The sequence below is a fragment of the Sorex fumeus genome, unplaced genomic scaffold (genome assembly GCF_029834395.1).
Source record: "Sorex fumeus unplaced genomic scaffold, SorFum_2.1 ptg000063l, whole genome shotgun sequence".
Lineage (NCBI taxonomy): Eukaryota > Metazoa > Chordata > Mammalia > Eulipotyphla > Soricidae > Sorex > Sorex fumeus.
The window spans coordinates 77,469,300-77,492,951 of record NW_026606120.1 but is presented as its reverse complement, the minus strand read 5'-3'; the positions used below and the strand labels follow the sequence as shown (position 1 = coordinate 77,492,951).

The 23,652-nt window shown below is 61.4% G+C and overlaps 2 protein-coding genes across 9 annotated transcripts; one reads left to right on the top strand and one right to left on the bottom strand.

Moving 5' to 3' along the window:
* The first annotated feature begins 10,699 nt into the window (after positions 1 to 10,699).
* On the top strand, positions 10,700 to 14,184 carry SLC25A39 (solute carrier family 25 member 39). The gene is made up of 12 exons (XM_056127319.1): positions 10,700 to 10,828; positions 11,509 to 11,608; positions 11,727 to 11,786; positions 11,870 to 11,914; positions 12,055 to 12,164; positions 12,556 to 12,623; positions 12,710 to 12,834; positions 12,922 to 13,095; positions 13,195 to 13,304; positions 13,408 to 13,489; positions 13,559 to 13,639; positions 13,717 to 14,184. Exons 2-12 carry the CDS (start codon positions 11,524 to 11,526, stop codon positions 13,830 to 13,832), a joined length of 1,056 nt encoding a protein of 351 aa, XP_055983294.1. The 5' UTR covers positions 10,700 to 10,828; positions 11,509 to 11,523; the 3' UTR covers positions 13,833 to 14,184.
* A 410-nt stretch (positions 14,185 to 14,594) lies between these two features.
* Positions 14,595 to 23,449, bottom strand: RUNDC3A (RUN domain containing 3A). Of its 8 annotated transcripts, none has more exons than XM_056126614.1 (11): positions 23,081 to 23,449; positions 19,879 to 19,994; positions 19,411 to 19,559; positions 19,180 to 19,265; positions 17,880 to 17,969; positions 17,713 to 17,793; positions 17,451 to 17,616; positions 16,810 to 16,967; positions 16,105 to 16,242; positions 15,920 to 16,044; positions 14,595 to 15,035 (listed from the first exon to the last, which is right to left on the bottom strand). In XM_056126614.1, exons 1-11 carry the CDS (start codon positions 23,185 to 23,187, stop codon positions 14,893 to 14,895), a joined length of 1,359 nt encoding a protein of 452 aa, XP_055982589.1. In that variant the 5' UTR covers positions 23,188 to 23,449; the 3' UTR covers positions 14,595 to 14,892. The 8 variants fall into 8 exon arrangements, with proteins under 8 accessions (XP_055982589.1, XP_055982592.1, XP_055982590.1 ...); XM_056126617.1 differs by having other exon boundaries at positions 15,920 to 16,026; XM_056126615.1 differs by having other exon boundaries at positions 19,411 to 19,547.
* Positions 23,450 to 23,652: the final 203 nt, after the last annotated feature.

Genomic DNA, 23,652 nt, shown 5'->3' with positions numbered 1-23,652 from the left:
CCTTCCTTCCCCTGGGTCCCCCTCCCAACCTGACCAGCCCAGGACAAGTCGCTCCTCTGAGCAACCCACCTCAATCCTCACCCCCTCCCACCCACTGGACACTCATGCGAATCCAGAGTTACACGCAGGAAACCCCCGACCTAGTGAAGGTGACAGGTGAAAGAGCACTCAGTCCCTCTGGGACTGGGAGACCGGGCATGTGACTTGGAGTGGGGGAGGGGGCATGAGTCAGCATGTTCCTCCTGGGGGGGCTGTCCTGTGAAAGTTTCGATTTCTTACTTGTGCACTGCCCGGGCTGATCTGGAAAAGGATTTCCTGCAAGGGCAGGGACAACCCCTCGGCTCCAGGAAGCCAGCGCGGGCCCTGGGTGGAGGCAGGAACCGGCTTCCCAGCCAAACCCCGGGCGCTGCTGCAGCAGCCTGACCTCCCGGCCGGGACCTTGACCTCCACCGCCACCCCGCAGCCCGCCCGTGACTCTGGCTCATTCCTGTAACCATAATCGAATGCATCTGCAAACCAATTAGCTGGAGTAGCCAAACGGCTGGGCTGGGCTCACAGCGCTGGTGAGGCGGGAATGTGCTCGCAGGCGGCTGGAAGCACAGTCACAGCCCTGCCCCACTGGCCTGCCCTGCCCTTCCTCCCCCAAGGAGCCACCCCCTGTACCTTCCTGCCTTTATTCAGGACTAAGGCTCTCCTCCACTTTACAGAGAGCTCAGGGGGCTGGAGCTGAAGGCTGTATAGCACGGCGGGTAAGGTTGTGAGGAAGGTTCTTTCCTTGTACGGGATCAACCTGGCTTGTTGACTTTTGTTTGTTCGTTTGTCTGGCTTTGGGGGCCACAGTTACTAGTGGCTGTGCTCAGGAGATCATATGGATGCCGCGGATCAAACCCTGGGCTGGCTGCGTGCGAGACTAACGCCCTCTCCCCTGTACTATCGCTCTGGCTCTAACTAACCTGATTTTGATCCCTGGCATCCCAGACACCAGCCAGGAGTGATTCCTGAGCACAGACAGAGCCAGGAGTAACCCCTGAGCATTGCCAGGTGTGGCCCCAAAACAGACCAAAGTTGATCACATAAAATCTAATCCCATTAGGATGAGAAAAAATAATATCCAAACCCAAGATGGGGAGAGGGGCACACAAAACTCTTCCTGCACCCCCCAGGTCCTTCTGGCTTTCCCCCACCCTGAGACACAGTGTTCCTCCTCAGGCCTGGGAGGGGCTGAGCCCTGACTCCTGCCCAACTGTGACTGTGATTTTCCTGGTCCCAAGGAGTCCCTATGGATAGCACAGAGCAGCCAGTGGTCAGAGGGGTCATGGAAAGGGAAGAATGAGAGGGGGAGGGGGCACCACGGCCTCACTGGCCCTCAGCACTGGGGCATTAGTGGAGGGGGGGGTTGCCACAGAGTAGCCAGAAGAATCACCACTTTTGGTTTTGGTTTTGGTGCCACACCCGGCAACGCTCAGGGGTTATTCCTGGCTCTGCACTCAGAGGACCGTATGGGATGCTGGGGATGAAACCCGGGTCGGCTGCATGCAAAGCAAGTGCCTTACCCACGTACTAACACGCCAGCCCCAGAATCGCCCACAATTTGCTGGCAGACCCTGCACGACACCCCCTGAGTTTTTTCAACAAGAACATCCCCCATTTCTCCCATTTCGCAGAGGAAGGCAATTTCAAGCTGTCCAGGCGGCTGAGTGGTGCTATGGGCATCTGAGTCCTCGGACCCTGAGCCTCGCTGGGTGTCTCCAGACTCCTCTGGGAGCTGACACCAGCTCAGCCCACCTGGGATCTCCAGATCCTTCTTCAGGACGGGGCCCCCAGGGGTTGCTGGCCCCTCAGCACTGGGATGGAACATGTCCGCGCCAGGAGACTCAGCTTCCTCATCTGCAGAATGGGCACAGCCGAGGCTCCATGTGCCCTCCACCCAGTCAGGCGGGTCCAAATGAGATGATGGGTGTGCAGAGACCTCGTAAAACATCAAAGGGCAGAGGCTTCTGTTTTTAGGACATCAGAGAAGTCCCTCTTGTTAATCCGATGATCTGGCTCTGAGGCACGAGACAGCCGGGAAGCTGCTGTCAGACAACACTGCGATGGCAGACCAGAGGCGGCTCTGGGAGCCGGGGCAGAAGGGAGGCAGCTGAGGGAGGGTGGTGGGGGAACTACCCGCCGGGGGCCCTTTCCTTACCATCTCTGCATCAGAACCTCTCAGCAGCCATGCCAAAGAAGTGGGGCAATATTCTTAATTTTTTCCTTTAATATTTTGAGGCTTTTCTTTCATTTATTTTGTTTTGTTTTGGGGTCCCACGTGGTGATGCTCAGGCATTACTCCTGGCTCTGCACTCAGGAATTACTCCTTGTGGTGCTTGAGGGACCATATGGGATGCCCAGGGATCGAGCCCAAGTTGGCTTCCAAAAAGGCCAATGCCCTATCCGCCAGACTGAACCTCCAGCCCGGAGGGTTTTTATTTTCAAAGATGAAGACACAGGGCTGGAGCGATAGTACAGTGGGAAGGGCATCTGCTTTGCATGCGGCTGACCTGAATTCAATCCCTGGCATCACATATGTCCCCCGAGCACCGCCAAGAGTAATTCCTGAGTGCAGAGACAGGAGTAACCCCTGAGCACCTCCGGGTGTGACCCAAAAAACAAAATAAATAAATAAAATAAAGATTAAGACATGGATGAGGCCGGAACCATAGCACGGGGGGTAGGGTGCTGGCCTTGCGTGCAGCCGACAGGGTTTGATCCCCACAACCATATATAGGAACCCCCAGCCCACCTCTGAGCCCAGAGCCAGGAGTGATCACAACCAGGTGTGGCCCCCAAGCAAACAAAAAACAATAGGAAACACAGCTGGGGCTTAGCTCCATCTTCTGTAGGACTGTCACAGTTCATGTGGCCTCAGTATGAGAGGGGTCTGCCACTGAGATCTGTCTGGGAGAGACCGAGGTTGACCCTGCAGGCAGTAGCTCACCAGGCCATGGAGTTGGAAAGGGCGAAGGTGCGACTTGGCGCTGGCCCAGCCCCGGCCTCGTGGCCATGCACAGTATTCCGGTTTGTTGCTGGGCTTCCTGACGCAGCCCTGCTCTGCACCCCAGTCTGCACCCACTCCTGCGGCCCTCACCCTGGAAGTCTCTATCCCTGCTCCTCTCAGTCCTGTGGCTGTCTTCATTTCCTGTCCTGGTGTCCTGAGCTACTCATCACATGGAAACGTGTCAAAAAGAAGAGGGTTTGGAGAGGGGTTACCTTGCATGGGGCCAGGTCCACCCTGTATTTTCCCTGAGCACAGCCAGGAGTGACTCCCAAAAGAAAACAAAAACATGAATGAATCCAACCTCTGTCTAGGGCGGGACAGGTGGCTTAAAGGACTGAATACACGCTTAACATGCAGGGGTGCAGGGCTCAATCCCGACAGGGCACGGTCTGGGAGCAATCCCCGAACATAGAATGGGAGCAGCAGTCCCTGAGCATCCCTGAGCAGCACCAGCGGTGGCCAGAACAAACAGAAAAACTTAATCTACCGATGCTTCAGGCTGCAATACAGGGGAGGGGATAAAGAAGGAACGCAAGATGGGCTGGAGGGGGCGCTGGAGCAGCAGCACAGCAGGTAGGGCGTTTGTCTTGCACGTGCCCGACCTGGGTTCGATTCCCAGCATCCCGTCAGGAGTAACCCTTGTGCATCTCGGGGTGTGACCCAAAAAGCAAAAACAAAAACAAACAAAAAAAGATGGGCTGGAGGGCTAGCCTGGGGCTTCAGGCTGTGTGCCTTGCCTGTGACAGACCCCGAATGGGTCCCTGGCACTGCACAGGGTCCCCCAAGTTCCACCAGGAGTGAGTCCTGAGCCCAGAGCCTAGAGTGGCTCCTGAGTGCCTCGGGGCGTGGCCCACCCTCAATCTCAGAAAAATAGACTAAGATCTAGTTCAGTGTGTGAAAGCTCAGAGTCGGCGTTCCGCCCTACCGAGGTCACCAGTTGCCCCCCACGAGCGGCTCTCCAGCACGGCCGCGGCCCCAGAAGCACAGAAACCAATCTCTTAATTATCTGACTCTCAGTAGAAATACTTCCAGGGTTAATAATTAAAATAGCAGAAATCCAAAACTGCGCGGCCGCTATTGTGGCCGCGCGACATCATTTAATTCTTGAACCCAGCTGTAGAAAGCAAATCATTTCACAATGCTTTTTCAGCATGGCTGATTTGGCGGGGGGGGGGGGGGGGGGGGGGGGGGAGTGGTAAAGTCTAAATAATAATGGTGCAACTTTTATCAAAACAATGAAGCTAGCCAAAGTAGACAGAGTGTTAACTAGAACTCATCTGCCCCACAGGCATTGGGGGTGGGTGGGTGGGGGGTTTATTGGGGTTCTTTGTGGTGAAAAATAAGTATTGGTAAAGGGAAATGTGATTGATATTTGCATGACCGAGACCTAAACCTGAAAGCTTTGTAACTTTTCCCACAGCGATTCAATAAATAAATTAAAATTTAAAAAAATACACATTTAAAAAAAAAAAAGAATGCTCAGACTCCCAGAGAGAGCAGGATCTTGTAACCACACACGATCCACGCACAGTTAGGGGATTAGGAACATGGACTTGGTGAGGGACTTCTCAGCGACTCAGCTCACACAGCCTGGGGGAACGCCAGGGGCAATGCTGTTCTGGGAAAAACCCGCAACTCTGCACTGAGCTGCGGCCGGACCGAGGGGGTGAAAGAGCCGGTTTCCCTGACCTCGTGTAGGCTTCCTCATGTAGAAGGCTGAGAGAGGTGTAAAGGTCAGTTCCCTGTTTTTGCCACCCTGATAGATCTAGCCTTGAGACAACCCCATACGGCCTCATAAATTCCAAACGTGTCCCCTAGGGGGCGGTAGCGCTCCAGCGAGAAACACTGCCCGGGCTCGTTCTGCAGCTAAATTTCACTGGGTCACTTATTTAAGAGGGTGCGTGGCATGGTGCTGGGGAGTGACGGACGCTGCCAAGACCTTCTGAGGGTTTTCTCTTTCTTACCAGCCTGGTTGCTGTGGCACTGTGCAGACTCAAGCCCCTCGCAGAGAAGTTATAGGGCTGGGTCACAGGGTCCGGCACTTGGTTTTGATATTTTTGCCCCAACTCACTTCCCTAAAAAGATGACTGCATACTCTCCACAGAGCTGGAGGCAGTCTGTCCTCAGAGTCCCGGTGGGGGGCCTCTCAAGGGGCTTGGCCAGGACCCTTCTCGGCGGGGGCCTTCCCAGACCACATCCAGGGGCCTCCCAAGAAGTTTTGGTGCCCAGATCCTCCCAACCCCCTTTCTGAGGCTATGGGGATGGTGTGAGGGAGGTAGAAAGTGTTCCCCAGGCAGCCAACGTTGGCTGTAATGTAATTACAAATTACATTCGAAATTTGTTTTAACCTGGAAAAAAATAAAATGACCAAAAAACACAGCCAGGGATGTAGATCAGTGTTTCAATATTACGTTGCTCTTTTTTTTTTTTTTTTGCTTTTTGGGTCACACCCTGTGATGCTCAGGGGTTACTCCTGGCCCTGCACTCAGGAATTACTCCTGGCGGTGCTCGGGGATTGAACCCGGGTCGGCCGCATGCAAAGCAAATGCCCTACCCGCTGTGCTATCATTCCAGCCCCTTTACATCGCTTCTTGTCTTGCCTTTGTGAGGCCCTAAGTTTGATTCTAGGCACCGTTAAAACAAAAACAAAAACAAAAACAGAAGAAGAGGGGGCAAGAAGATAATACGGCGGATATGGCACTATCTTGCATGTGGCAAACCAAGGTTTAAATTCCTGGCACCCCACATGGTCCCCTGAACCCTGCCAGAAGTGGTCCCTGACACAGGAGTAAGACCTGAGCACGGCCTGGCAGAATAGCCCCGACCTCACCAATTGCTTTTAGGGGGTGAGGCCACACTTGGTGGTGGTTAGGGGCCACCCTAGGCTTGAGGGTCACTGCTGATGGTGCTCAGGGCACTGTCCACAGAGCTGATGATCCGACTGGGATCTGCTGTGTGCTACATAGTTGCATCACTATCCCTCCAACCCCCACATTAAAAAAAAAATAATTAAAAAAAAACCCACTTGACAAAAATTTTAAGGGCAGAGCGAAAGCTCAGAGGGCTGGAGCACAAGATTTCTATGCAGGTTTGATTCCCCACATACAGGGTCTCCCAACCACGGCCAGGAGCAACCCTAGCACTGCTGGGACTGGTCTGCAAGTAACATCACGCATGGCCCAAAACCCAACCAGCATGGCCAGGAAGGGCCAGTGAGCACCCTGGGAGTTGCTCTGGCTTTTCTCTCTCTTTGGAACTATCTGGGGTTACCTTGCAGACACCCAAACGCTTCTTCACCCCGCACGCCTTGGTGTGAGTTTCCTAAGAACAAGGATGCTTTCCTGAGAAGCTGCAGCCTGGCCCTCACACTCCAGAAACAGCATCGACACGGTCGTCTTGGCTGCCCATTCTTTTCTCCAACGATCCCGGGAACATTCTCCATTGCTCCAGCCCTTCCACGAAAGAGCTGACCCTCGGGCATGGGGCTCTGCTCCCAGGATCCTGGAGGAGCGGGTGGTCGCTAGTCTCCAGGCTTGTCCTGGCAAAAATCCAGCTTCCCTATTTTTCTCCCCTCTTCCCTCCCCTCTGTGGCTGCTGGGAAAAGCCACAGACTGTTGTTTTGCTCTTAGTATGCATCAGGCTGCCGCAGGCCAGAGGCCACACTCAGGCATGTGGGCAGCACCAGCAATGGAACTCATGCCAGGGGGTCCTTTAGTGACTGAGTCTGAACTCCTAACAATTCTCTTTATCTTGCTCTCCCTCAGGCTTCTCCTCTGGGCCAGGCAAGGAGGCTGGTCATGGTCACATGAAGCCACCTGCTGCTTCTGGAAGGACTGTGGGTGCCTGAACCCAGGCGGATCAACCAGGACTGAGATCACCTCCTCCGTGGGCCTCCAGGCTTGCTCCTCTGTGCAGGCAAGTTGGGTCAGGCCCCAGACTCCCGCAGTCACCTAGTTCACCGCGTGAGGTGGCCTGGGGTGGAGCAGGGCCATAGAGGATCTCTCCCACTGGCATTGCCTGGGCTTTGGTCACACCAATGTCACCCTAAGGTGTTTACACGCACCTGATGATACTCAGGGCTTACTCCTGACACTGCACTCAGGAATGACTCCTGGTGGTGCTCAAGGGACCATATGGAATGTCGAGGATCAAACCCAGGTTGGTCGCGTGCAAGGCAAATGCCCTCACCACTGTACTATCTCTTGAGCCCCTACCCCAAGCCAAGGTTTTCGGGTGTTTTTTGTCTTGTTTTGTTTTTTGGGTCACACCCAGCAATCAGAGATTACTCCTGGCTTTGCACTCAGGAATTACTCCTGGCAGTACTCAGGGGACTATGTGGGATGCTGGAAAACAAACCCAGTCAGCCACATGCAAGGCAAACACCCTCTCTGCTGTTTGATTGCTCCAGCAGGCCCCTGCCCCAATGTCTTCTAAGTCTCAAATTCTGGGGCCTCCAGGCCTCTCATAGACAGGACTTTAACTGGCTCTGGAACCTAGGAAGGGCAGCAAAATCCTCCTGGTTTTAAGCCTAGGAAAGTGAGGTGTAGCGACAAACCTCTTATTTGTTTGTTTCTTTACCTTTTTTTGGGGGGTGAGGGGGGTTACTCCGATTAGTGCCTGGTGCTGGGATGGAACCCAGGGCCCCTACATGCAATGCACATGCTCCAGCCTCTCCAGCCATCTCTTCAGCCTACTGTGACAAATCTTTTTTTTTTAAGTGTGACAGATTTAGAAATTGCTGAGGAGGGGCAGGAAAAAAAAGGAGAGTAATGCATTCAGGAGGAAACACGGGCTTCTCCAAAGGCAGAGGGAACCCAAATACACATCTCAGCATTAGGTATAAAAATATGAAAGTCCACATCTCAAGAGGGTCTCAGATGTGGGCCACACATGTGCTTACATGTCCTTGGTGGGGCAGCTTATGTGCCTACAGTGACAGATTTTTTTTTTTCTTTTTGGGTCACACCCAGCGATGCACAGGGGTTACTCCTGGATCATGCACTCAGGAATTACTCCTGGCGGTGCTCAGGGAACCATATGGGATGCTGGGAATCGAACCCGGGTTGGTCATGTGCAAGGCAAACGCCCTACCCGCTGGACTATCACTCCAGCTCCTACAGTGACAAATCTTAAAGGCCTGCTACTGTAAGAAGGAAACTGGAAACGAAGTCTAAGTCCCATATTCTACTGCTGGGGAAACTGAGGCACGAGGTGACCACGTTTGCTGCCTGGTTGAGCTTCTCAAGCACAGTGTGATCTTGGCTCTAGAAAGGAAAAGGTGTAAAGGGTTATCAAACCTACCTGCATTTAGAGGCAAAAGGAAGACTGGGAGCCAGCCACTCTCTGCAGCCTTTTTCAGAACATGGCAGGTCCCTCTCCGCCCCCCCACACACATACACACACAACGAGCCTATAATTACTACAAGTGCTAGGGCCAGGCTGGCGTCTGAGCACTTGACTGCTGTGAACTCACTAAATCCTCATGTAATGAATTCTGCTGAGGTCAGTATAGCAGTAACACCATGGGCTGATGCTCGAAACAGGGCAACTAAGGCTGAGACCCTTCACCTCCCAGTGTGGGTGGGTGTGGTTTGAGCTCTGGGCTGGTCCCAGATGACCCAGTCACTGCAGGGGGAGAGAGTGTCCCAAGTAAGGATGGGTTGGAGGGAAAACCGTCTCAAAGCAATGAGGAGCTGAATCAATCACCAGCAGCATTTTTTTTAGGGGGTCACACCCAGCGGTGCTCAGGGGTTACCACACACAAGAATCATTCCTCATGGAGTTCGGGGACCATATGGGATGCTGGGGATTGAACCCAGGTCAGCTCTGTTCAAGACAAATGCCCTATCCGCTGTACTGCTGCTCTGGTCCCACACCAGCAGCTTTTTGGGGTGAAATGGTTGCCCCATTCTGCATCTTGCCCCACTTCCCCAAAGCCTATTTCTTACTTCGCTAAGGTTTGCATTAAAAACTGTGGAACTGCCGTTTATTCTGGGGTCACCAGAACTTGCTTCTCTTTTCCTATAATATTTTCCACTTCTTACGGCCAGGCTGGTCACACGGTAACTTTGAGGACACCACCCGCTTATTGCTAGTGAAGGTCTTTCTCCAGCTGTCGCCTCGACTTGGCCCTCGTGGGAGGTGAAGGAGCTTTCAGGGTTTCAGGAGCTCCAGGAACCTCAGGCGCCCGCGGAGGTGGGGGGAGGGGCTTCGCGTTCAGATGCTTTCTTTGGCGTGACCTTGGAACGATCTGTCTGGGGGAGAAGTCTGGGTTCTGCCGCACTCCAGGAGTCTTAACTCACCAGGACCCCAGCTTCCTCCTCTGAGGCTGGAGAACCGGCTTTGCACCGGGAGCCCGAGCGCGATCCTAGGACCACGTGGTCCTCCAGGTCCTGCAAGCTCCGCTGCAGGACTCCCAAGCAGAGAGTAACCCCCAACACGGAGCGGGGGTGGCCCCTAGCCCCCAAAAGCAAATAAATAAAATAGAAAGAATCACCTCTTGGCTGTGAAAGCTTTCGGGTAAACTACCTATAATTTTGAGGTTCTGGAAGACCTTAACAGAGGCCGGCTAATCGCCCGAAGACAATCAGAAAAGCGATTTCGTGTCACTTCAGACCTCACCTTGGGAAGGAACTGGGAAGTACGCCTAGTCGGGTCTAAAGACCAGCGCCCAAGTCCCCCGCCCCGCCCCCGCGAACAGCTCGCACCTTTCTAGCCCCTCCACTTTGCCCGCTGGGAGCCGCACTGATCTTTTCACAGGGAACGCTGATAGTCGGCCCCTTGGCGTCCACGTGCGGATTCGGCGTGCGCCGGCAGGCTGGGCGGCTCCGGGCCCGAGAGCGACCAGTGGGGGCGGAGGGGCGGGGCATCGGTGTCGTAAAAGTCCCCGCCCAGTCTTCTTAAAGGCGCACCCAAGGGTTTTTTTTTTTTTGTTTTTTTTCTGTTAGGACAAATAACCCCGAAGCACATTAGTCTTAAAGGTCACACTGGCGGTGGGGTTCTCGGCGCGGAGGTGACCCGGAAGAGAAATGCATCTCCCTACAGTGCTCAATCCGAGAGGTCACCCTCGGTCACCCCAGGAAGCAGCCTGGAGAAGGGGGGCCTCAGTCTTATTTTCCGTACAATGGGGTCAGTAGTGGCCTACGCCTTTAAGTTCCGAGACTAAGTTAACCAGGAGCGCCTCCAACACACACGTGCAGGTTCCTTCTCCCCTCCCCAGTCCTTGGATGATGGTCCTGGTGCCCCTTGCCCAAGGTCGCCAGCGAGGTGGACTGGGGGGCCGGGGGGGGGAGGCCTGGTCTCTGCCCAGCCTGCCGGGCTGCAGGAGCTGCACGGTGCCCCGCAGACTGCCGAGTGGGTTTAGACGCGACGGCCCCCTCCAGCACCTACACCACCGGGAGGGTGTTGCCCAGTCGCCCCGGAGTCGCCGGCGGGGCGCGGCGGCGGGCAGGCCGCGGGCTCGGGCAGAGACCACGCGGGGCAGAGCCCGCCTGCTCCGAGCGCAGGGCCGGGCCGCGGGACCCGGCGCGGGCCGGCGAGCCGGCGTCCGACGCTCCGCGGGGGCGGGGCCGCGGCGGCGCGCGGGGGGCGGGGCCCGCGCGGCCTCGGGCGAGCGGCCGGGCGGCCCGGGGGGCGGGGCCTGGCGGCGCCGTCCGCGGGCGGGGCGGGCTCGGCGGCTTCCCGAGTCGGCCTCGCTGCCCGGCGGCCGCGCGGAGCTGCACCGGCCGCGGAGCGGCTATGGGCCCGCTGGGCCCCCGGCGCCGCGCCGCGCGAGCACCGGCCTAGAGCCAGGTGGGCGGGACGAGAGCGGGGCCGGGGGCGGACGCGGGGCGCGGGGTCCGGGCCGGGGGTCTGGGGCCGGGGGTCTGGGTTCCGGGAGGCCGGGGTCGCCCCTTGGGCCTCCGCGCCGGTCCCCGCGGGCGAAGCCGGATCCGGCCGCCTCTCCCCGCTGGCCCCTGTCGCCTGGCCCCGCGCCCCCGCCCGGAGCCGCATTTCCAGCCGCCGGGCTCGGGCGGGAGCCGAGATTGCCCGGACCCGGACCCAGGGCCTGGCACTTCCGGGCTCGGGCGACGGGGTCGGGAGGCCGGGCGGCCGGGCGGCCGGGTGACTCCGTCCCCGCCGCCGGGCGTGGTGGCCGGTCCGCCCTGCGGTCCGGAGAGGGCGGATCCGAGGCTTGATCTTCGCCCTCCCGGACCTCGCCTGGCCGGTGGAGCCCGGGGGCGCGGCCCGGGGCAAGGCGCGGGACCCACGCGGCGGTACGTTGGCCCCGCCGCCTTCCTGCCCCCGCAGTGACCTTGGCCGGTCACCTCCCGGCCCCGACCTCAGTTTCCCCAGTGGCAAGGCCGTGGGGAGGGTCGCTGGAAGCCGTGCCCCCCTGAGTGGGGTGGAGGGGAGGGCCGGTGTGGGACCCGCCGAGCCCCTGGTCGCCCACCGTGACCGTGACCGGGAGTGACCGGGCCTCTGTTTTACAGAACTGAAGCGTCCAGATGGCGGACGGGCACCCCGGGGGCATTAGCCCCCTTCAGCAGATGGTGGCGTCGGGCGCTGGGGCTGTAGTGACCTCCCTGTTCAGTAAGATGGGGGAGGGGCAGTGGGCTGCGGGTTGGAGGTGGCCGGTCCTGGGGGGAGCCAGGCATCTGGGCTGAAGAGGTAGCTCAGGCCTGTTCTCCGACCCCCCACCCCCACCCAGTGACACCCCTGGATGTGGTGAAGGTTCGCTTGCAGTCTCAGCGCCCTGCCCATGTCAGCGGTGAGTGCCCACTCTGGGGTCTCTGGGGCATCCCACTGGTGCTGGTGGGGCACCCCTGAGCCCAGGACTCCTTTGTGTTGTAGAGATGACGCCTCCCTTCAGGCTCTGGAGCCTCTTGGATGCCAGACGTGAGTGCCCCATGCCCCAAGCACAGGGATGCATGTTGGCCCCCAGGGGAGGGTGGTCCCCAGCGTCTGCCCCTCACAGAGAATGTGAGGGGGGTCCCTCACTCCACCCCTTCCCCTCTCCCCTCTCTTCCCCCTCACAGGGAAGTGCCTTCTGTACTGCAGTGGGGTGCTGGAGCCCCTGTACCTGTGCCCCCATGGCCCACGCTGTGCCACCTGGTTCCAGGACCCTGCCCGCTTCACTGGCACCATGGTGAGGGGCAGCCTTGTGGGTGTAGACATTTTAGCTGGGAAGGGCAGTGCCTGAATGAGGTTTTATTTTTATTTTTTTAATATTTTAATTTTTTGGTTTTTGGGCCACTCTTGGTTGTGCTCAGGGGTCACTCTTGGCAGTGCTCTGGATTATACGGGGTGCTAGGGCTTGAACCCAGGTCAGCCAAGTGCAGGGCAAGTTTCCTACCCACTGTACTGTCGCTCCCGTGCGGGTCTTCAAGTGTGAATAAAAGTCGACTTGGAGCTGGGTGGGGTACCACGAGGGGTACAGAGGGGGTTGGGGGGTAGGCAGGGGCCAGGGCATTGGAGCTGTGCCCGTCACAGCCAGCTCACGCTGTCTTCTCCCTCTGCGCTGCTGTCCCTGTGTCCAGGACGCGTTTGTAAAGATTGTGAGGCACGAGGGGACCAGGACCCTGTGGAGCGGCCTCCCCGCCACGCTGTGAGTGCCCCACTCCCGCCCGCCTCAGTTCCCACCAAGCCCTCCTCCCCCACTGCCCCGGCTCCTCACTCCCGTTCCTGCCCCAGGGTGATGACCGTGCCGGCCACTGCCATCTACTTCACCGCCTATGACCAGCTGAAGGCTTTCCTGTGTGACCGAGCCCTGACCTCGGACCTCTTCGCGCCCATGGTGGCTGGCGTGGTGGCCCGCTGTGAGCAAGGCGGGGGCTGCTCTGCCTGTGCCTGCAGGGGTGGGGCGGGCCCGGCCCCCCTCGGCTGACCTCACTCGTTCCTCGCAGTGGGCACCGTGACGGTGGTCAGTCCCCTGGAGCTGGTGCGGACAAAGCTGCAGGCCCAGCAGGTGTCCTACCGAGAGTTGGGCAGGTGCGTCCGCGCGGCCGTGGCACAGGGCGGCTGGCGCTCACTGTGGCTGGGCTGGGGCCCCACGGCCCTGCGGGACGTGCCCTTCTCAGGTAGGCGTGCAGGCGGGCAGGGTGGCTGCGGGCACCTCCTTGCTCCCCACCACCACCACCACCACCCCGGGCCTCACACACGTTCCCCCCGGCCCACAGCCCTGTACTGGTTCAACTATGAGCTGATGAAGAGCTGGCTCAGCGGGCACAGGCCCAGTGACCAGGCTTCTGTGGGCATCAGCTTCGTGGCCGGCGGCATCTCAGGGACTGTGAGTAAATTGGGCTGGGGTCAGGCCTGCCAGGGGGTCTTTGGACCTGAGGGTAGTGGGGAGCAGGGTCCCCGGACGCCCCATGAGTCCTGTGTCCCTGCAGGTGGCGGCCACCCTTACCCTCCCATTCGATGTGGTGAAGACGCAGCGGCAGGTGGCGCTGGGCGCGCTGGAGGCAGTGAGAGGTAGGAGGGTGAGGGCCTGGGGGCTGGGCCCGCCGTGGGGGTGAGGTCTCACCCAGTCCCCCCTTGCAGTGAAGCCCCCGCGTGTTGACTCCACCTGGCTGCTGCTGAGGAGGATCCGAGCTGAGTCTGGCACCAGGGGCCTCTTTGCGGGTGAGCCTCAGGGGGGTATCCACATGGTGGGGGGAGAACCGCCCCAGGACCTTGGCTCAGCCTCCTGCCTCCCACAGGCTTCCTGCCGAGGATCATCAAGGCCGCCCCATCGTGTGCCATCATGATCAGCACTTACGAGTTCAGCAAGAGTTTCTTCCAGAGGCTCAACCATGAGCGGCCCCTGGGCGCCTGAGAGGACGAGCACCCCATCTCTCCCGGGAGTGGGGGGCCGCACAGGAGGGGACCGAGCCAAGTGCCTTGTCCTCAGCACTGATGGGAGGGGCCCCAGTCCCCCCTCCCTCTCCACTCTGAGCCCCAGGAATAGCGGGGGCTGTTCTCTGGGCCCACACCGATTTCTGCCTGCTGCTCCCCAGTCCCGAACCTCAAGAATCATCACTCTTCTGCCCCTCACCAAATTGAAGACCAAATCTGCTGACCACCCCCAGCCCCATTTCCCCTCTGTGCTTGTTGTCGATGGGCCTGCCCAGAGCCCCACGCCCTGGCAGGGCATTGTCTGCACCCTGAGTCTAAAGCTGATGAACTTCTCTGTGTGCCTGTGACTGTGGGGCCAGGGGAGGTCAGGATGGGGGGGCCTGCCGGGGACTCCGTGTTGGAGGGCTGAGTGCGGGAGAGGCATTCAGAGTGAGGGCCCCCCTACTCAGATCCGGGTGGGGGTGTTGGCCGCTACCAGGGTGGGTGTGGTGCCAGGCTGACCCGGGGTGATGGGGGAAGATGACCTTCATCTTCCACTGCTTGCCCTGGCATCAGCCGTGTCCTTCCCTGAGTGCCTAGGGTATGTCCTTGGAGGGCACCCAGCTCCCCAGCTGCAGCCCCAGCTCCCCAAGTTAGGCTGGCCCCCTCATTCCACTGGGCCGGTACCGCCGCCTTCTAGCCAGGCTCAGAATGGGGCCCCTGTGCCCACCTCACAGACAAGGCCACCCTGAGTCCGGGGGGTTTTATTGGCCTAGGCCCCTTGGAACCTGCCTTCCCCGGCGCTGAGGAAGGAAAGAGCCTGGGGTACACAGGAATGGAGGGAGAGGCGTGGGAGGAGGGGGGCACGAGCCGAGGAGAATCCAGGGGGGAGCCAGATGGACATCGGGGTCACCAGGAGCACAAGCCTCACTCCCCTCGTGGGGTCCTTGGTGCCCCGCCCAAGCAGTGTCTCTGCTTGGCAGACAAGCTAACAGGCCAGGAGGCCCCTGGCTGGGGCAGCCTTCCTGGAGGGCCTGCCCTGGGCGCTGGCCACGCGCTCCTCAGCTGGGACTCAGGGCTGGGCTGCCCTCAGGACTGTCGCTCACCAGGCACTCGTTGGATTTGAAGCTCGCCAGGGACTTGCAGCTGGGGATGGAGGCCAGGGAGCCGCAGAGGCCCAGCATGGAGGGCGTGGGGTCCTTCCCTGGGGAGAGAGGGTGGGTGAGGTGCGCCAACTCTGCAGTGTGTGTGGGGGTAGGGATAGTGACGGGTTGCCTCTGTGTTACCCTACCCCCCAGGCTCCTGTCTCCCAAGCAGGGAGATCCTGCTACACCCCAGCCCTTCTGCCATGCGTGGTGCCAAGACACCAGATTGTCAGCGTCACTTCCTGGCTGTCTCCCCCCAGCTCCATCCGCTCCTTTATTAAAACACACTGAGCACGTGCTCCGCTCCAAGCACTGGGGGTACAGAGAAGGGACGAAACACAGGCCCTGCCCTCATGGAGCTCACAGTCTGGTGGGGGGAGACACGGACAGTCACGAACAGTGTGGCAGGGTCACATGTCCACAGCCTGCCTTGTCCTGGGGAATCTGGGGCCATCCGGTACAGTGGGTTAAAAACGAGGAAGAAAAAAAAAAAGGAAATCCAGGCACCAGGAAAACTCAGGAGGGGACACAGGATGAAGCCAGGGGGTGGTCAACACAAAATGCATGCGTTGAAGTCCTGGGCATTCGCTTGCAGGGAGCCACACTAATTTGGCTCTGAGCTTCCTGGCAGCCAAAGGAAAAGGGGAAACAATGGTCAGGAGTGGTTCACAGTGCATGAGAAAACAGACTGAAAAGCTCCCTGGGAATTATGGGCCCCCCTGGGGATGTCCTAATAAGCCACTGAGCCCTTTTCACCCTCTGATCCCATACACCCCACTTCACAGAAGGACTGGCAGGTTGTGATGATGGGCCAGGATTTGCGCTGAGGTCTGTCTGCATCCCCCAATCTGTTTCTAAGTGCTCTGGAGGAGCTGGGGCCCACTCAGGCTCGCCTCAGCCCTCCCTGGCACGGTGGTGGGATAGGGGGGGGGGGGTCTCTCACCGATGGGGCCCCAGGGCTCCTCATCCCGCTTGTTCTCTCCCAGGCGCTGGGAGTCCGAGCTGAGACTGGCTTCAGCTGACAGTGGCTCCGGGCTCATGAAACTGTGTCTGTGACAGAGCAAAGAGCTGGGGGCAGGTCTCACGGGAGGCGGGGCGCAGGCCCACGCCCAGATGGCCGGGGCTTACCTGCGGTAGAGTTTGGTGTTGTTGGTCCCCTCCGCTCCACTGAGCGTCCCCAGTGAAGGCCACTGGTTGACCAGGGGCGTGACCAGCTCCTTGGAAGCCTGGGCCAGGGGGGCGTGGTCACCGGGGATCAGACCTGTCCTGGGAGGGGGCGGAGGAGTTAGGTGGGGCGGGGAGCCGGGGAGGGAGGGGCTGCAGAGGGGGCGGGGAGGGGAATGGTCCGGGTGAGCGAAGGTGTCGCCGGGAGCCGCATCCGTTGAACGGTCTCGAGGCCCCTTGTTTACCGGCTCGGGAGAACCCCTCACCAACCACGGGGGCTCAGTGACGCAGTTCCTTGGGGCCTGTGGCGGGAGGTGGGGTGCGAGTGACGGGTCGGCGCACCCTGGCCGGGTGCGGGAACCAGCAGAGAGCAGGGCTGGGGGCCCTGAAGAGCATGGGCGGGGGTGAGGGTGGGGGACGAGACGGTGCTGGGAGGTCACAGGGGTGCAGCTGTACAGGGTAGTATTAGAGGGAGGGGCGGGGAGCAGGGGCCTGGGAGATGTTGCCGAGGAGGGGGTGCTGCGTGGAGTGCGCCGTGAGTCAGGCTGCGGGGGTCGTGCTGAGTGTGGAGAGTGGGTTGTGGGGGTGTCCCTGGATCTGCCGCTGCGGACAGTGTTGGGGCTAGGGGGTCCCCTCCCCCTGCGGGATCGGTGGGGCCGCGCCGCTCACAGCTGCTCCTGCAGCTCCAGGATCACGCCTTCCAGCTCCCGCTTCTCGCGCTGGTTCTGCGCCGCCGCTTCCTCCAGCTGCAGCTGCAGCCGCCGGTTCTCCGCCTCCAGGTCCTTCAGCTGCGACTCGCGCAGGCGCACCAGCTCCTCCAGGTAGCCCTGCGGGACGCCGGCTCAGCTGCCCCGCGCCCCGCAATCCCGGGGCCCGCCGCCTGCGGGTCCCGTATCCGCCGCCCCGCGCGCGCGCCCGCCGCGCCCCGCAGCCCTCGCCGCGCGCCCGCCGCGCCCCGTAACCCCCGTCCCGCAGCCCTCGCCGCGCGCCCGCCGCGTCCCGCAGCCCTTGGCCAGCCCCTAGCCCGCGCCTGCCGCGTCCCTTACACCCCGGCCGGTGCCCGCAGCGCCCCGCACCCCTCGCCATTTCCCCGGCCCGCAGTCCCCCCTCGCCACGCGCCCGCAGCATCCCGCACCCCTCGCCGCGTCCAGTACCCCCCCACACCCCCCTTGCCGCGCGCCCGGCCCGCGCCCACCGCGTCCCGCTTCCCTCGCCACGCCCCCCGCCGCGGCCCGCCTCCCTTGCCAGCGCCCACCGCGGCCCACAGGGTCCTGGCTCGCACCCCTCGCCGTGCCCCCCGCCGCGCGCACCTTCTGTGCATAGACGATGCGGAACTTCTGTTCCATCTTGTGCCACTTGCTGTACCAGCTGTCCTCGTCGGTGACAAGTGGCAGGTAGGGGTGCTCCGGCGAGTTGTCCTCGCTGGTGCTGCTCTCAGCGCTGTGCCGCTCCTCCTCATCCGTCAGGTAGTCGTAACTTCGGGGAGGGGAGGGAGCAGTGGGCACCCACGCCCGACCCCGCGCCCCCCGCCCCCCCCCCCCCCCGCCTCCTCGCCTCGTGGGGCTGCCTCACCTCTGGGTGAACTTCAGGTAGGGCGTGTAGTCGATGACCACCGGGGTCTTCCCGTCCAGCACTTCGCCCTTGAGGCAGAAGCTGGAGCAGAGACCCAAGGGTTGGAGGTGGGGGTGGGGGGAAAGCGGGAAGTGGGGTCCCCATCCTGGCCCCCACCCCGCCCCCACCTGAAGTCGATGGCGCTGAGTCCGATGAGCATCCCCGTGAGTACCGTAGCCTCCTCCCGCAGCATGATGGCGCCTGAGTCGTAGAAACGTCTGTGGGGGGTGCGGGGTGGGGAGGGGCTGGTGGGCAGCAGCATCCTCCCAGGACCACCCCCACCCTGACTTTTTCCCAGACCAAGGAAGGCCCCCCTTTCCTGCTCCCCACCCCCTAGGATCCTGCCTTCTGGTGAGGCTGGGCCTCAGTGAGAATAGCTTTGGCTCCCTCTCCTCTGAGGGTCCTCTGAGAATGACCCTACCCCAATGACTTTTTTTTTTTTTTGCTTTAGGGCTGGAGTGATAGCACAGCGGAAGGGTGTTTGCCTTGCGCCCCCAGCCCAGCCGAGCTGGGTTCAATTCCTCCACCCCTCTCGGAGAGCGCGGCAAGCTACTGAGAGTATTTCGCCCGCACGGTAAAGCCTGGCAAGCTACCCGTGATGTATTCGATATGCCAAAAACAGTAACAGCAAGTCTCACAATGGAGATATTACTGGGCCCGCTCGAGCAAATTGATGAACAAAGGGAGGACAGTGGACAGTGACAGCTTTAAGGGCCACACCGAGCAGTATTCACTCCTGGTGGTGCTCAGGGAACCACATGGTGTCAGAGCTTGAACCCGGGCCTCCTGCATGCAACGCCTGTACCCTCCCTAGTCCCTGAGCCATTGCTGGCCCTCGGTCCCCAGAACTGCCTCTTCCCTACCACATCCCGGGTCACCCAGCTCCATAAGCAAGAAACCAGTTCTCACGGGCTTGCGTTAGTGCTGAGGAACAGCTGGGGAGAGCAGTGCCTGGGGAGGGCAGGCTGGGATGGCATGGGAGAAAGCCAGGGGTGGCACCTGGGCGGGGCAGGAGCCTATTCCACGAAGCTCCGCTCCAAATCCACTTCTCTCCTTGGGCACCTTCCACCCTGTGGCCCTGCCCCGCAGACTCATCTCTGTTCACTGGGGTGCTTCAGATAGGGACTCGACCCACGGGTAGCAAAGAGAGTGCCACCAGGTGTGGGCAGAGTGGGAGCCTGTGTGTTGCCGGTCACAGAACAAGGCCACTGTGGCCTCGGGCTGGGCCATCATGCAGGGATGGCACTAGAGGCGGAGGGGCCTGATGAGTTGGACCTCGGGGTGACCATGGTGCTGCCCCAGGGGCCTGGCAAACACTGCCCCTGCTGGACTTCTGCAGGGACTGGCACTGCAGGGACTGCGGGAATGGAGGGAACCAGTATGGTGGGCAGGAGGATATGCCCCCTGATGCTGAGGGCAGGGTCTGACCTGGTGGTCCGGGTGTCCCGCAGAGCTGTGGTGATGTACTCGGACATGCGCTTCTCCATCAGCGCCACCCGGATCCATGCCCGGCCCTGGGAAAGTAGGCCAGCCTTGACATGCAGCCCTGGGCAAGGGTGCACTGTTGGATCCAGGCTTCCTGTGGCCCCTCTCCCAGGTCCTACGGGCAGGAGGTAATCCGGGAGGAGGCAGCCCCCAGACACTGGTCCTGGTCCTCACCTTGGCTCTGGCGGTGCTGATGTTCTCCATATTCTCGATGCTGCTCACGCAGTTGTTGGGCACTTTGCCGCAGGCCAGCCGGATGTAGTCCCAGAAGCCTCGCTGCCCGTCTGAGCTGAACCAGCTCACTGGACCTGCTGGGGCACAGGCTGAGCCAGGGCAGGGAGGGGGGCTCAGCAAGACCCGGATGGGTGACGAGGGGCCGTGTAATAAGGCACATACATGCCCGTCTAGAAGCAGCCCCTGGCTCCTGGCGTGTGACTGTCCTAGCACGTGCCTCCCACATGGGCCAGCACCACCTCCACATACCCAGGGCTGTGCTCACCCACTGGGCTCGACCCACAACACTGGCCCCTGGCTCTGTGCCCAGAACTGGGCTCTGGGTCAGGAAGGGGGCTTCAGAAAGGCACGGAGAAGATGAGGGGTGCTGGGAGGCTGGGCACTGGGGCGTCTGGAACCGGGGCCCACCTTTGAAACGGTGGCTGAGGATCTGCTCGAGAATGGCTGCGAAATTCACGAACTCCTCGGAGGAGTCATCAATGGGCTCAGCCGTGTACTTCTCCAGCAGGGTTTTCACAGAGAACCTGTTCAGGGTGGGAGAAGGGGTGGTGTCAGGCGAGAAGGCGGGGCAAGGGCCAGGGCGGAGGAGGGAGGGGCAGACGGGTGTCCTGTTGTGTGGGGGCACCCGGGAGCCAACAGGAGACTGGGGGGGGGGAGGTGTCACAGCAGGGAAAGGATGGGGTTGCAACAATAGGCAGAGAGATGCGGCGCCCAGAGCAGCCAGTCTTGACATGCAGCCCTGGGCAAGGGTGCGCTGTTGGATCCAGGCTTCCTGTGGCCCCTCTCCCAGGTCCCACGGGCAGGAGGTAATCCCCCAGAGCAGGGGACGCTGGCCAGAGCCCCTTCCTCCGTGCCCACCGTTGGGAGCTACATCGTCTGGGAAAAGCAGGGAGAGGGGGTATCACCTTGTGCCTTGGCCTGAGCAGGCTGCGGCTTGTGCTGGGACCACCTGTCATCCCTTCTGAGGTGGGGGTTTCCTCTTTCAGGACACTTGATAGCAGTGTAGGGAACGTGGGCATGCCCAATGGCCAGGTGGGCTCTTGGCACACCGATGGTTTGGCCGCCTACACACCAGCTGCCCAGGGCCCAGGCAGTGCCAGGCTGGTGGGGAGGTGCCGGGCGTGGGTCTGACACAGTAGGGGGTGGGGTGAGGGGCCTTGGTAGCAGGGCTTTGGGAGGAAACGGGGGCACGGACATCAGGGGGACCCCCCTGAGAAGGAGGTTGAGGTCTGGAACCTTCCTTCTCTCCAAGCCTGCCCAAAGCCTCAGCTTCCCCTGCATACCCCACGGGCCTGGGCTGTGCAGGGGAGTGGCGAGAGGGAGCACAGAACTCCCAAGCGGACCACTCTGAACCCAGTATGAGGAGCAGAGCAGGGCTGGGTGCTGCTGTCCCGAAGCATCTCGAGTCCTGGCTATGCTGGGCACTAGATTTCTCAGTGGTCACTCCTCTTTCCTGGCCGTGGCCCTGGGAAGCAGGGGCAGTCACCATCTCTGACACCCCCATTCTATGGAGGGGGCAGCTGAGGGCCCCAGGGTTGGGCGATGTGCCCAGTCACACGACTGGTGAGAAGTCAGGTGGGTATGTCAGATCTCAAAGCCCTTCACGCTCTCCTTGTCGCCTCTTGGGGGCCGTCTTGACCACCAGGGTCCACAGTTCCTGTGTTCTCTGTCCATCCCCTGGATCTCAGCCCTGGAGGCATCGCCATGTCCACACACCTCCTACTCTTCCCTTTGGACTGAGAGTTGGTGTGGCCAAAGTCCACCAGGCAAGCATGGGGGACTCACAGGGGTGGGGGGCAGCCCTTTTCTGGTGACACCTCTGTGGGGCCGGGCAAGTCACTGTGTCCTTCTGCAGTGCCTTCACACAATGCTGGGCCCGGCCTCTGTCCTTTGGATGGGATTTGGGGACTGGGCAGAGGTGAGCCCGGGCCAGGGGGCAGGGGTGGGGAGTCGGTGTTTAGGGTACTCCAGGTTCCACTGTACAGCTCCCCATATCCAGGGTCCTCCTGTTAGCTGGGTCAGATCTCAGGAGGGGCCTGGGACCAGCTCAGGGTGGGAGCCATCTGCTCTCTGTCCCCAGGGGTGCTGAGGGGCTGGTCATCACCCTAGGAGCTGCATGGCCAGTTCCCTGTTAGGAGGTGTGGTGGCTGCTGTGGGTTACCATGGAGACAGAGGCCAGGCCCAGGGGAGCCGTGGCCGGCTGGAGGGAACTGTTCTGGGAACTGGGGGCCAGGTATGTGACAGCGATAAAGCGGCCGGGCCCAGGAGGTTCCGAGCTTCTGTCATGCCCCCCCACCCCAAACTACCCCTCACAGCCAAGCTCAGTCCTCTGCTTCTCCCGTCCAGGACCTGGGGTCTGCTCCCTTTTCCATACCAGGAGGCCCAACCCTCCTGACGAGGAAGCTGGGATGGCCAGAGGGGAGAGAGGCTTGGGGGGCTCTCAGGAGGCACCAATTGGAGGGGCAGGCACCTATATGGATCATCCCTGTCCACTCCTTGGAGTGACAGTTACAGCCACAGTGGGGAGGGGGAGGTAGTGAGGGCCCAGAGTGGTTAGGAGACATCTCCAAGGTTGCCCAGCTGAGCACTGAGGAAGGAAGAGTGTGTGCCTAGTATCTTCTGGTCTCAGAGGCAGGGAGCTCCCCTCGCCCCAGAGGGCTGGGCGGTGGCCACACTCACTCCTTCCCTATATAACATTTCCGGTATGGAGACATCTGACGGCACCCCTGAGCCAGGCACTGGGAGCTCACGGGGCGACGAGCAGTGGGGCTGGGTATGTGCCAAGAACCTGGAAGGAGCTAGAGGAGCTCAGAGCCAAGGCAGCAAGTGGGCACCAGAGAGCCTGGCCAGGGCCCATTCTCAGGCAGGTGAGGCTGGTGAAGAAGCTGGCAGCTCCCCTGCGCCCCCTCTGCTCAGGGGAGGGCACAGAGAAGAGAAGGCAGCTGGCCTGGGGAGCCTAGAGGGGCAGTGGGGATGCGGGTGCGGCTGGGCAGGGCCGTGAGTCACTGCGGCGGGCGGGGAGAGAGGCTCTTTCCCCTCCTGACACCAGGAAACCTGCGGCCCAGGGAGGATGAGCACAGCCCCACAGCGGCGCTGGGGCCCGCCCTGCCTTGTCTCGCTGCTCCCGGGAGCCCAGGTGAGCCTCTGGTGGTAAGCTCCCGGCCCTCCGGCCCTTGCAAGGATTCTGGAGTACCACGGGGCCTCTGCTCTCCAGGACCTAGGCGGCCCCATTCCGGCCCTGCGCGGTGGAGAATCTCTCGAACCCCACGTCCAGTCGCACCCCAGGGTGCCGAGTGAGGGTGTGCAGGAGGGAGGGCCACGGACTCTCTCCACAGGCGTCCTCTGCCCACCCTGCCCAGCCCCCAGCCAAGGAGCCAGCCTCCCGCCCCGCACATGTCACTTCCTGGCTGTCACAGGAAGCTGCAGTGCCAATTGAACACCCCCACCCCCAGGCCCAGGCTGGGCCTGGCTCGGCCGGCCGGCAGCGGCCAGAGCCCCCGGCCCCAGGGCTGGGCCCCGGGCGAGTCGCTCAGCCCGCGCCTCGCGGGCCCTGGCACCCGCGGCCGCGCTTGGCACCGCCCGGCACCCCGCCGCCCGCCCGCGGGCTCACCTGCACACGGTGATCAGGTTTCGCCGCTCCACGGCCACGTTGCGGGAGGACGCTTTCTTGGAGGACAGCCCCAGAGCCATGGTGGTCTGGACAAAGCTCGCTTCCATCCAGATGTGCGGCTACTGCTGCCGCCGCCAGCTGCCCCCCCACCTCGCCGGGAGCCCCGGCACCCCCGCGGGATCACGGCCGCGCCCTCTGCCCCCCGGGGCCCCGCGACCCCTCTGCGGCCATCCTGCGGCGGCGGCGGCGGTGCGCCCGGTGCCCGGCCCCCTGGCTCCCTCCCCCGGCGGCGGCGCCGGTGCAAAACAAGGCCGGGGAGGGAGCTCTCCGAGGTGCTGAACCGGGGCCCGCCGCCCTCCCCCAACCGCCCGCCCCCCTCGGCCCGTGACGTCAGGGCCCGGCCCCGCCCCCCGCGGCCGGGGACCAATCCGCCGAGGGTGCGGGATCGGACGGGGAGGGGAGAGGCCCGAGACCCCAGGGGGTCCCCGGAAGCGGCGGCGGTTCGGAGGGGGAAGAGCGGGCCTCCGGCGCGTCCTCCACCCCGCAACTGGCCGTGGGGCCCGTGGCCGGCG

Bases quoted from the DNA above. Each gene is read 5' to 3' on its own strand.
- RUNDC3A (XM_056126614.1), bottom strand. From the start codon at position 23,187: ATGGAAGCGAGCTTTGTCCAGACCACCATGGCTCTGGGGCTGTCCTCC. The intron at 19,560-19,878 runs GTGGGCCCCGGT...GCCCTGGCTCAG, and splicing joins CCTCAGCCACCGTTTCAAAG to CCTGTGCCCCAGCAGGTCCA. The intron at 16,045-16,104 runs GTAAGCCCCGGC...ACCTGCCCCCAG, and splicing joins AACACCAAACTCTACCGCAG to CTCTTTGCTCTGTCACAGAC.
- SLC25A39 (XM_056127319.1), top strand. From the start codon at position 11,524: ATGGCGGACGGGCACCCCGGGGGCATTAGCCCCCTTCAGCAGATGGTG. The intron at 11,915-12,054 runs GTGAGTGCCCCA...TCCCCCTCACAG, and splicing joins GAGCCTCTTGGATGCCAGAC to GGAAGTGCCTTCTGTACTGC. The intron at 12,624-12,709 runs GTGAGTGCCCCA...TTCCTGCCCCAG, and splicing joins AGCGGCCTCCCCGCCACGCT to GGTGATGACCGTGCCGGCCA.